Source organism: Ailuropoda melanoleuca, chromosome 10, assembly GCF_002007445.2.
Source record: "Ailuropoda melanoleuca isolate Jingjing chromosome 10, ASM200744v2, whole genome shotgun sequence".
Lineage (NCBI taxonomy): Eukaryota > Metazoa > Chordata > Mammalia > Carnivora > Ursidae > Ailuropoda > Ailuropoda melanoleuca.
In genome coordinates this window covers 59,237,962-59,251,316 of record NC_048227.1, presented here as the reverse complement: position 1 = coordinate 59,251,316, position 13,355 = coordinate 59,237,962, and the positions used below count along the sequence as shown (strand labels likewise).

Genomic DNA, 13,355 nt, shown 5'->3' with positions numbered 1-13,355 from the left:
TTGTTCTGGGTTGTTTTTTTTTTTTTTTTAATGTTCATGACTGATTTAAACTTCTAAAAGTACTATGTGGATCAGATTGGATGGAATTTGTGCGATAGCTTGTGATCTCTACTAAAGCTCAAGATCTGAAGAAGTTTAGAAAGAAAAGACACTGGTTGCTGGAAGTGATGTAGGATGGCAGGGGTGAAGGTGGTTTTTCTTTTTCCTTTTTTTTTTTTTCCCAATGAGGAAGATGGGAGCATGTTTAAATGCAGATGAATGGGGAGGATCCAATAAAGAAAGAAATGCCAAAGGGGGGAGAGAGAGAAATTACTCTAGAGAAGCTGGCAGGAGGGGGATCCAGAGTCCAGAGGAGAGGGTGCAAAGGTGGAGAGGGCTCTGCTGGGGAGGTAAGCTCCCCCACGGAAAGAGGAAGTGCGCGGCTCTGCCTGTGGTGAGCGGTTGAGGACGTGCCATGGAAAGGCTTCTGTCTGTGTAACAGGGCGTCTGTGTCGAGGGTTCCGTGGGAGTCAGGAGGATGAGGAGAACAAAGTCTTCTATCGTTGCTGTGAAAAACAAGACAAGCGAGGCAGAGGGAGCAGCACGGGGGACAGGCAAAGCTGCAGGTCGCAGGTCTCTAGCAGCTCCCATCTCTCACTTGTCACATTCTCTCCCGTGGAGAAGACCAGCTGGTGAACTTCATCTCTTCGTCGTCTCTTACACATCCACATTCCTGTGCACTCACAGTGAGTGTGTTTGTGGGCATCCGCCTGACGAACTTTGTGTTCTTAGGTCGCCAGAGAAATACTGGAGCCAGAAGCTTCCGTACAAACTGCCCCCATTGAAGGAGCCCATCCATCTCACGAGTCTTCCTTTGCCTGGATATCTGGAACAGGTTCGGTGACAGGACCGTGCACATACATTAGTAGAGTACAACGATCTCTTTTTTAACAGTAATTTTTATCTTGGTAACACTGAAATTCAAGGCAGAGTTTTCTGATTTTGAGCTGCAAATCCACTCTGAACCTATTTTGGTTTTGGGTGGTTGTGAAAATAAGAATTGAGAAAAACCCCTGCTTCTGTAGTTAATTTCCAAATATGTGCAATCAAGTGAAGAGAGAGTAAACTGTTGTGAAATTGTTTACATTTGACTTGTGGTTAGATTCTTACTCTGAATTTCAGGGTCTGCAAAACTTTTTAAATTTGAAAGGTGCAGTTTCAGTCTCTGAGAGGTTTATTCACTGCTCAAGAGTGTTGGGTTGCAATACCACCACAACTGAACCACCAAAGTCATATTTTGCCCCAAATCTAGGCACAAATGCCCCCAAATGCTACTCAAGTCACATTTTAATTATCTAACTATAATGTTTTAAACATAATAAAACTTATCAGTAATCGACCATTTGATTTAAAGTTCTTTTAAATTTTTCTATAAAACTACTGCCTAGGGCACAATTGCATACCTTTCTCAGAAATTCTTAACCACTTCATTTTTTCAACTTGCCTAGATGGTGAGCTTTCAATCTGGTTTAATATCAAAAGGCAAGATGAGGCTCACCGAGAGAGGAGTATTCTCATAAAGGCCACGTTTCATCAGGAGGGCCTCACATCTTTGCCCGCGCAGGGCTCTAGAATCTCTGCGGCAGTGACTGACAGCTGTGGTCTCTGGAATTCCTCGCCAGGTGGTCAAGGGTCCTGACAGCAGAGGCAGTCTGGCCAGTTCTGGCAATGGAAGTAGAAAATGGGCCAAGACAACTCAAAGCCCAGGGACCCCTTCATCTTTAACATTTTGTTATGGAAAATGTCAAATGTAAAAATAGAAAGAATTGTGTAATGAGGCCCGTGTATCTATCAGCCACCTGACATTCAGTCAATTTGTAATTTTCAATTTTCCTAATCCAAAGTGCTTTGTGTTCCTTTCCATGTTGGTTAAGTTGTCATCTAACCACCTTATAAGCCCCATCCCCAATGCCAAATAGCCTCTTTATCTATTTGCCACTAAGAAAAGAAGCCAAACTCAAATATTCATGTGATCTACATTGTCCCCCCTGCAGGGTATCGCAACTTCACTAATTAAAGCAATGAATGCAGCAGGATGCTTAAAGCCCAAATTCCCCTTCTTAAGTATAAGGAGATCTGCACTACTATATATAGCATTTCACCTAAAAGGTATGTCTTCTTTAATGATATGCTACTCAGAACTAATTAAACATTATTTGTAGTATACGTGATAAATATATAGGATTGTTGAGTCAGCGGCTTGTATTGGCGTGTATGTCTGTGTGTCTGTGTTGATAGCAGATGTTTTAATGAAAATATCAGATTTGAGTTTCTAGTTTTTAAAGCAAAGACTATGAGTAATACAATCGGCTCTCAATAATCCATGCAATAGAGAAAGGTGAATAGAGGCAATTATGAACAAAAATGGAATAATCCCTAAATCTTACTTAGGGTTTGTATATCTTCTCAGGTATAGCTGTGCAACTCTCTCACACACATAGTTGTCTTTCTTTGCAATTTAATGATTCACTAACCTAACAGAATACATTCAGTTCTGTGACATTTTCTGCAGCCTTCAATCCCAAAAGTTCTGAATATACAAGAAGGAAGTATAAGAAGAAATTGGAGCAGTTTATGGAGAGATGTGAACTCATCACATACCTAGGTGCCAAGATGACCAGAAAATATAAGGAACCTCAGTTTAGAGCCATTGACTTTGATCATAAATTACAGACCTTTCTCTCTCTTAGAAATATAGACCCAGTTAATGGATAGTTTGCTTGGGCAACTGCAACGAGGATGTCAAGAGTTATCTGAAAGGTATAGAAGGAAATAGGTTGAAAATTTGGCCCTCTCTGCTATACTTTTTCCCTTCTGAGTGATACACCATGGCTGCCAGCCTTCAGATGCTCTCAGAGCTCTGCCAGCCCAGAAGGAGTGCTCTTCCAGAAGCATACGTCTTGACGTAATTTAAAAATGTATTGCTCCTTGCCTGAACGTTCATACTTTAACAACATAGCTATTCCATTTAGAATATTTAGGTAACTTATTTTACTTAATAAATCTATTGTTCAATTTCCTTTTTAACATTTTCAGCCTCTGTTAAAGTAAATTACTCAGTAAATGATAGAAAGCTTCAAGAAAGAAAATTAACATTGATATAAATAAAATAGAAACATTGGTTACACTTTCAACATAAAGAGTTGTTTGTAAACTTCATGAGCCTAAGACACTATCATTTTCCCAACAAAATAAATGCATTTGAGATAATTAAATGGCTTCCTCTTTTCTTTTTTTTTTAAAATATTTAAGAAACAAGCTTTATACATTATTTTGTAATTAGAAATCACCTGGAGTTTTGCAAATGATGAAATCTGGATTCTTATCATATGACATTATCCAGAAGTATATATGTTAGAGGAAAACTCAATAAATTGCATTTGAATGAGATTTTTAAAATATTATAGATTTTTCAACAGCAGTATAAGGAATGTAGAATATGAAATAGCAAGATTGGCTCTTTAAAAAATAAAAAATACAAACACTAACTGTGTGATCTTGGGTAAGTCTCAGTTTCTCTGAGCCTTTGTTTTTTAATCTCTAAAATGAGTGATTTAGTTCTTTTTTTCTAGCTTAATGAGGTATAATTGACTAAATTATATATATTTAAAGCGTACAACATGGTGATTTTGATACAGGTATGCATTGTGAAAAATGTCCCACAATCAAGTTAATTAACTCATCCATCGCCTCACATAGTTACTTTGTTTGTGTCTCTATGTGTGTGTAGTGAGAACCCTTAAGAGACACTCTATTAGCAAAATTGAAGTATACAATACAGTACTATCAACTATAGTCACCAAACTGTACATTAGATCCTCAGAATTTATTCATATTATAATTGAAAGTTTGTACCTTTTGACCAATATCTCTCATTTCTCCTACCGCCCAGCCCTTGGGAACCACCATTCTACTTACTCTCTGCTTCTAATGAGCTTGACTTTTTTGATTTTTTAGATTGCACATATATATGATACCATGCAGTATATGTCTTTCTCTGTCTGGCTGGCTTATTTCATTTAGCATAAGGTCCTTCAGGTTCATCGATGTTGTCTTTGACCCTTATAATTTCAACAATGTTAACTAAAAACTAGAAGACTGTCCTATATATTTTTGTATAATATATTTTCATAACAAAATATGTTTAAACAAACGAAAAAATAAGAATTGAGATTCTAACCACAGGGTGAAAGACATTCCAGGAATTAACAAACATATGTATTTACCAAATGTGAGCCAGGCATGTTGAAGACTGCTCAGTTTATACAAGTATGTATATATTTACAAGGACCTCTCTCAGTCTAGGGTGAGAAATAAAAATGTAAACAGATACACATCACCCCTACAAAAGGAGATATGGGGCCTAGATACTGGAGCACTACCGAATTAGTCTTGTAAAATCTCTATAAAGTGGGGGTATTGTCCCTATAAAGATGCCCTATTGGCACTGAACAATGTCAATTACTCTTCTGTTCCCCTCAAATACATTTAAGTTATGAGCTTTGGACTATAGTTTCTGCCTGCTACAGTTATCAGTCAACCATCACAGCCTGAAAGCATGTTTTTGATGCCCTTTATAATGTCAAAGGACTTCTACCAAGCTCTAGTTGCTAGATAACCGTGACCCTCTCTTTCCTCCTCCTTTCCTTCCTGCTGGGTTCTCCATTGACCCAATTCACCCAGAAGCCAGTAGGTACTGGGCTTTGATTAAGTCTTTGCAGCTTCCAGGGCCAAAAGATAGGGAAGAAGGGTGGAGATTGAATTTGGAGGGAAAAGAGAAAAAAATCTGGATAGCCTCTTCAGTATCAATATTCACTCTGTAAGTGATCTTATAAGAATTTATAATCTATACTCTGATAACTCCAATATTAATATCCCAAGTTCTGTTTTCACCTCTGAGCTTCAGACTCTTATCTACATGTGCCTACTCTATATCTTTACTTGGTTATCTAGTTGACATCTCAAATTTAATATGCCCACCCCATACTTGTTATTCAGCAAGCTTCTCTCTCTCCAGTTTTCTCCCAGATTGGTTCATGGTAATGCTGTACACTGAGTTGATTTGATCCCAAACCTAGGGATGAACCTGGATTGCATTCTTTCCTTCACTTCCCACATCTAGTCTCTCAGCAAGTCCTGTCAAAGATTACCTCCAAAATATACCATGGGTCTGGGCTCTTCTCTTTTTTGTGTATTGCTTTCACCTACTTTCCATGCATCTGTTCATGTTCCTCTAGGATCGACTTTCCATCTAGCACCTGGAGCAATCTTTAAATATATAAATCAGATTTCATCATCCCTTTTTAAAAATCTTCCAATGGCTTCTCATTTCAATTAAAATCTTTACCTTGTCATATGTGTGGTTAATTTTATATGTCAACGTGGAGGGTATTTTTGGATGAGATTCAAATGTAAATCAGTTAAACTCACACTAAGAAGATTGACCTCCATAATGTGCATGGGCCTTATCTAATGGTTGAAGGCCTGAATAGAACAAAAAATGCAACCTCCTTGAGTAAGGGCAATTCTCCAGCAGACTGCCCTCAGACTTCATTTGCACTATCAACACTTCTGGGTCTCAAGCCTGTCAGCTGACACTGCAGATTTTAGATTTCCTAACCTCCATAAACATTGAACCAATTCCTTTGAATAAATGTAAATCTCTCTATATATCCCATTGGTTCTGTTTATCTAGAGAACTCTGGCTAATATAGCATAAAACACCTTGCACAATCTAGTCCTACCTCACTTTTCAACATCTTCTCCCTTCTTTTTTATCTGTTCCCTCCTTCTTTTGGATTGACTACAACTTTTTAATTCCATTTCTCCTCTGAAGTTTTCAAAGTTATGCACTCTATTTCTATCCATTGAGTAGCGAGTAGCTATCACTACTCTTAATGTGCATGCTTAGTCTGAAGATAATACCTCTATCCTTCAAACACTTAATACTATTCACCAGCTTGCCATCTGAAATGCTATTTTATTCAATATTTCAGACCTAGTTTATTATCCAAATTAGACATTTTCTTTTCATAATCAGTGTTTATTGAGATTTCCCTCATGTTTGCTGTTTTTCTGTCACCACTCCTTCTTACATCTCAGACTTTCCTTTTAGGATTATTTTCCTTCCTATAATAAGGATTTGTTGACGGTTATTGCTTTCAATTTTTGTTTGTCCAAAACTGTTTTGATTTTGTCCTTGTTCCTTATGATAGTTTTATGGTATTTAAAAAATAGAAATAGCCAATATCAATAAGCCCATATCTATTTTAAAAATTGAATAATAAATAATAACCTTCCAAAATGGGAAGTGCCAGGTCCAGATTGTTCACTGGTAAATTCTATTAAACATTTAAGGAACAAGTTATACCACTTCTCTACAATCTCTTTCAGAAGATAGAAGCAGAGGGAATACTTCCTAATTCATTCTATGAGTATACCACTACCCTAATACCATAATACCAAAACCAGACAAAGACATTACAAAAAAAGAAAACCACAGACCAATACCTCTCATGAACATAGATGTAAAAATCCTCAACAAAATATTAGCAAATTGACTCCAATAAATATAGAAAGAATTATACACCACAACCAAGTGGACTTTATCCCAGGTATGCAAGGCTTGTTCGACATTCAAAAATCAATTAATGTAATCCACTACATTAACAGGTTAAAGAAAAATAATACGGTCATATCAATAGATGCAAAAAAATCATCTGACAAAATCCAGCACTGTTTCACAATAGAAACTTTCACTGAACCAGGAATGGAAGAGAGCATCAACTTGACAGACCATTTACAAAAAACCTGAAGCTTACACCATATTTAATGGTGAGAAACTACAAGCTTCCCCACTAGGATCAAAAATAAAGTAAGGATTTTACTTCTCACCACTCTTTTTCAACATCATACTGGAAGTCCTAACTAATGCAGTAATACAAGAAAAGGAAGTAAAATGTATACTAATTGGGAAGGAAAAATAAAATTGTCTTTGTTCACAGATGACATGATCATCTATGTAGAAAATACAAAGAATCAACCAAAAAACCTCTGGAATTAATAAGTGATTACAGCAAGGTTATAGTATACAATGTTAATATATGAAAGTCAATCACTTTCATATATGCCAGCAATGAACAAATGGAATTTGAAATTGAAAACACAATACCATTTATATTAGCACCCAAATTAAATACTTAGGTGTAAATCTAACAAAATATGTATAATGTGTATATGAGGAAAACTTTAAAACTCTGTTGAATGAAATCAAAGAACTAACTAAATGGAGAGATGATCCATGTTCATGGATAGGAAGATTCAATATTGTCAAAATATCAGTCCTCCCAACTTGATCTGTATATTCAATGCAATCCCAATCAAATTCCCAGTAAGTTATGTTGTAATACCAACAAACTGATTCTAAAGTTTATGGGGAGAGGCAAAAGACCCAGAATAACCAGTAAAATATTGAAGGAAAAGAACAAAGTTAGAGGACTGACACCACCCAACTTCAAGTCTTATTATAAGGCTACAGTACTCAAGACAGTGTCATACTGGCAAGAGAATAGGCAAACAGATCAGTGGAACAGAAAAGAGAGCCCACATAATTATATACAGTCAACTGATCTTTGACAAAGGAGCAAAGACAATACAATGAAGCAAAGGCAGTCTTTTTAACAAATGGTGCTGGAACTGGACATCCACGTGGAAAAAATGAATCTAGACATAGATTTTACACCCTTCATAAAATCACCTCAGAATGGATCACAGATCAAAATGTAAAATGCAAAACTATAAAATCTTTATAAGATAACATGGGAGGAAACCTAGATGACCTTGAGTATGGCAATGACTTTTTAGATACAACACCAAAGGCAGGATCCATGAAAGAAATGATTGATAAACTGGACTTCATTAAAATGAAAAACTTCTGCTCTGAAAAGACTCTGTCAAGATAATAAGAGGACAACTCTTAAACTGGGAGAAAATACTTGCCAAAAATAAATAAATAAATATATATATATATATATATATATATATATATATATATATCTGCTTAAAGACTGTTATTCAAAATATACAACAAGCTCTTAAAACTCGACAATGAGAAAATGAATAACCCAGTCTAAAAATGAGCAACTGACCTGAACAATTAACCAAAGAAGATATGCAGATGGAGATATGCACATGAAAAGGTGCTCCACATAATATCATTAGGGAAATGCAAATTAAAACGAGATACCACTGCACACCTATTAGAATGGCCATGATCCAGAACACTGACAATACCAAATGCTATAAGGATGTGGAATAACAGGAACTCTGATCATTGCTGGTGGGAATGCAAAATGCTACAGTTGCTTTGGAAGACAGCTTGGCAGTTGATTACAAAACTAAACAACTAGGGGCGCCTGGGTGGCCCAGTTGTTAAGCATCTGCCTTCGGCTTAGGGCGTGATACCGGTGTTCTGGGGTCAAGCCCCGCATCAGGCTCCTCCGCTGAGAGCCTGTTTCTTCTTCTCCCACTTCCCCTGCTTGTGCTCCCTCTCTCGCTGGCTGTCTCTCTCTCTGTCAAATAAATAAAATAAAATCTTTAAAAAAACAAAACTAAACTAAACAACTAAACATACTGCTACCATATGAACCAGCAACCTTGGTATTTACCCAAAAGAGTTGAAAACTTATGTCCACACAAAAACCTGTGCAAAGATGCTTATAGGAGTAATTGCCAAAACTTGGAAGCAACCAAGATGTTCTTCATTAGGTGAATGTATAAATAAACTGTTATATCCAGACAATGAAATATTATTCACAACTGAAAAGAAATGAGCTATCAAGCTATGGAAAGGCATGGAGGAAACTTAAATGCATATTGCTAAGTGAAAGAAGCCAATCTGAAAAGGCCACATACTGTGTGATTCCAACTACACGATATTCCAGAAAACGCACAAGTATGGAGACAGTAAAAAGATCAATTGATTTCAGGAGTTAGCAGTGAAAGAAGGATGAATAGTCAGAGCACAAAGGATTTTTAGGGCAGTGAAACAATTCTGTAGGATACTATAATGGTGGATTCATGTCATTGTACATTTGTCCAAATGCATTAAATGTTCCTTCATGGAGAATGAGCCCTAATGTAAACTATCGACTTTGGGTGATAATGATGTGTCTGTGTAGGTTCACCAACTGTAATAAATGTACCACCCTGGTGCTGGAGGTTCACAATGGGAGAGGCCGTGCATGTTGGGGACAGGGGGTATATGGAAACTCTCCGTACTTTCTGCTCAATCTTGCTATGAACCTAAAACTATTCTACAAAATAAAGTCTATTTAAAAGGGGAAAAATTGGTGAATTTTGAAAATATCACTCCACTGAAGACTTCTTTCTTCCACTGTTGCTGTCGAAAAGTCAGCTGTCAGTTAACTGGGTTTCTTCCATAGGTAATTAGTATTTTCTTTCTACATCCTTTTAAGATCTCTTTATCTTTGATGTTCTGCACTTTGACTACAAGGTATCCAGTTGTGAATTTTTGTTTGTTTAGCCTTCTTGGAATTTATGTTTCCCAAATCTGTAGATTGGTGTTTTGCACCAATTTGGGGAAATTCTCATCAGCATCTTTAAATATTGTTTCTCTCTCACTCTCACTTATCTTTCTATCTGGAATCCCAATTAGATTATATGACAAATCATTCCTATTTTGTTCTCTGTGTCCCTTGACCTAACTTCTGTACTTTCCATCTTCTTTTTTTCAGACTAGCTTTCTGGGCAATATTTTTAGATTTACCTTTTAGGTAGATCAACTTCAACTATTTAATCTGTCCACGGAGTTTTGTACATGGTTATGTGTAAGCATTATTGAACTATTATCCATTGATTTTTAAATTTCATGGATTACATTTTAACTTTTGGAAGGACTTTCTGAGTAGTGGTTCTTTTTAAAATCCTGAATGGTTACAAATTTTTGGAGGAGACTTTTCCTCCTAACCTGGAGCCAGATACGTTCTCTTGCTCTCTCCCTTCGCGAGGAGGCAGATTTTTTTTTCCTAGCCCACCCTTTCATGGAGATTGTAGCCCTTTTGAGGGGCCTGGTTTCTGCAGAAGATCTCTGTTCTGACTCCCTACCTCATACACAGCAAAGGCATTGTCTTCTGGTCCCAGTGTACCCATTAAAACCTAAGCCTCTAGCTTCTGGTTTCACTAAAAACCATGGTTTAGGATTTCCATGGCTCCAAGGCTAGTTTACTACTCTGATTTCAATTCCTCCTATTTTTTAGCCCCTTACTTTCCTTTAAGTTCTGTTATGCATTTTCTGCTGTCATTTCTAGCTATTCTGTAGTGGAAGAGTTTTTCATAATTTTCATAAATTTAACTTCCTGTGTTGTCAGAATCAGACATCCTTTCCAATGAAGATAGTCAGATAAAACACAGGATGCTCAATTAAATCTGAATTTCAGATGATCACATACATTTTTTTAGTATAAGAATATCCCATTCTATATTATTCATTGTTTATCTAAAATTCAAGTTTTGCTGGATGTCCTATGTTTTTATTTGCAAAATATGGCAACCTTACTTCCAATCTCCTCCCCCCTCATTGACTGTGTTCCCAGTCACAGGCCTTTCTGTCCCTCGAAAGTAGCAAGCTCACTTCCAGTCTCAGAGCCTTTATGCTTGCTTTTCCCTTACCTGAAACATTCTTATTCCAAATCTGCATAAAGCTGGCTCCATATCATTTAGATCTCAGCTCAGAGTCACCCTACTCACTTCACTTTCTCTGCCAATCTTCATCATCAGTCCTTATAAAGCTTAACATTTTCTGAAATTATATGATCTGTTTACTTGTGTTTTTGTCCTTTCTCCTCTTAGTAGAGTGTAAGGCTCACGAGGGCAAGGGCCTTGTTAGTTGCTGTATCCCCAGCATCTGACACAGAGCCTGGCACTTAGTAGGCAGTGAATAAATATTTGTTGGATGAATAACTGGCAGCCCAAAACCTGTTCTGCAAGATTCAAAGTTATGAAGATCAGCTGAAGGTAAAACAGCCGGCCATAACCAAAGAGAACAACAACAAATATTTCAAGAAAAGCCAATACGGATCCTAAACAAAATTGCCTTGAAGAAAGGACTAGTCTCTGCGGTGAGTGGCAGATGCTGAAAGATCCCTGAGACCCACCTCCCATCACAGAGCTTGGGCTGCTGCTAGCAGGGACTGAAACAGGGAGTGCGAGTGCCTGGCTTAATTGGGCCCTGAGTTATCTTCAGCTGTTGGATCGAGGACCTGCGTAGGAGCAATGTTTTTCCTGCAGTTCTGTGACAGTGAAAAATAATGAGGTCGCTGACCCCTCAGATTGACTTCTCTTTCTGCTGATGCAGAAGTCAGGCAGAGCCCCCCATCTCACTTGGACCCCCACAAATCCTGGGGTTTAGAGGCAATTCAAGACAAAGAGAAAACCTCAGAGAAGGGGCTAATTTAATACAAACTAGTACAATTTTAAAACAACCAGGCTGGTAATCACATCTTCAGTTTCAAAATCAAGGAGGCTGGGGCACCTGGGTGGTTCAGTCGTTAAGTGTCTGCCTTCAGCTCAGGTCATGATAGCAGAGTCCTGGGATTGAGGCTCACATCGGGCTCCCTGCTTAGTGGGGAGTCTGCTTCTGCCTCTGCCCCTCCTTTCTGCTCATGCTCTCTCTCTGGCTGTCTCTCGCTCTCAAATAAATAAAAATCTTTGAAAAATAAACAAAAAAGTCTTGAAGGCTAATAGATGGCATGCTGGAGATCTGGAAGTGTGTATCCGGAGGGATAAATTACAGATGGTCCCTGACTTAATGACAGTTTGACTTAGAATTTTTCGATTTTACGATGATGTGGAAAGCAATACACGTTCATTAGAAACCATACTTCCCATTTTGAATTTTGATCATTTGCCAGGCTAGCGATATGCAGTGGGATCCCCTCTCGTGACGCTGGTCATGCAGCTCCCAGTCAGCTGCACGATCATGATGATGGTACACAGCCCACACACTTACAACCACTCTGTACCCATACAGCCATTGTTTTTCACTTTCAGTACAGTATTCAATAAATTACAGGAGTAATGAGCATTTACTACAAAATAGGCTTTGTGTTAGATGATTTTGCTCAACTGCAGGCCAGTGTCTGTGTTCTGAGCATGTTTAAGGTAGGCTAGGCTAAGCTATGATGTTCAGTAGGTTAGGTGGATTAAATGACTTACAATATTTTTAACTTAAGATATTTTCAAATTACCATGGGTTTATCATGACACACCCCCATTGTAAGTGGAGGAAGATCTGTATAAGCAATTAGGTATTGGTGAATCATAAGCTGAGAGGGTGAAAATGCTGAAATTGTTGGAGAGAGAAGTAGGAGGGGACTGGCTGGGACTTGTGGACCATATGAAGAAGTTTGGCCTTTATTTGGAAGGTACATGGGAGCCACATTGGATTTTAATCAGGGGAATGACTCCAGTCTCTGGGAGTGATCTGTACTTGGAGGGATCTCCCTACTCCTATGTACTGGAGAGAATAGCACTGCAGCTAAGCACTGGTCAGAAAGAGGATGAAAGTCTTAATAATGATAATGGCAATTTTCATCATGGTAGATATGAATTAAACCAGACACTAAATCCATTACCTACCTAATCTTGTTCACCCCACAGCTACCCAACGTAGCTAACACTAGTGTTAGCATCTCCATTAAAAACCAAACAAACAAACAAACTCCATTGTACAGGTAAGGTAAACAAGATTGGGAGGATAAGGAACCGGCCCAAGATTACTCAGTACCCAGATCTGTCTGACTAGATAGAGCGCCTCTCTTCACTCCCTTGGACTAGGCATTGGAAGTGGGAAGGAACAGGAGAAGACAGATGTGCAAAATAATTAGGAGGCAAATAATAATAATAACTATATTAGCGTTCGATGATAACAGTGATGATGGTAATGAATGTAAAGGCGATTTCATTCATTGGTCACACATTCGAGAGCTCAACGCGAGCTTCCGCATCTGGAAAGACACAAAGTTGACTAAGGTGCCGGTGAGATATATTAAATCCAATCCGACATAAAACTGACACAATTGCAGAGTGACGACGCCACGCCCCCTCCACCGCCCCCAGTTCACCGCGGTCGCTAGAGCCGCCCAGGCTCTCCGGGCCGCCCCGCCCCGGGCGCCTCCACGGCCACGTGGTCCGGCGTCCGCGCGCAGGCTCCCGGCGCCGGCGCTTCCGGGTTGGCAGCAGCGGCGGCAGCGCAGGGGCCCCAGCCAGGATGGCGCAGGGACCCTGGCGGCGGGTTT

The 13,355-nt window shown here is 38.6% G+C and overlaps 1 protein-coding gene across 1 annotated transcript in view; it reads left to right on the top strand.

Moving 5' to 3' along the window:
• Nucleotides 1-3,217, top strand: part of AK9 (adenylate kinase 9) — a gene marked incomplete at its 5' end in the record, with an annotated part of 162,390 nt that extends 159,173 nt beyond the window's left edge. Inside the window, 3 exons of the mRNA XM_034670770.1 lie at nucleotides 772-874; nucleotides 2,034-2,148; nucleotides 2,552-3,217. Of these exons, the coding sequence (XP_034526661.1) occupies nucleotides 772-874; nucleotides 2,034-2,148; nucleotides 2,552-2,754 (421 nt within the window). The remainder of the gene's footprint in view (nucleotides 1-771; nucleotides 875-2,033; nucleotides 2,149-2,551) is intronic.
• Nucleotides 3,218-13,355: the final 10,138 nt, after the last annotated feature.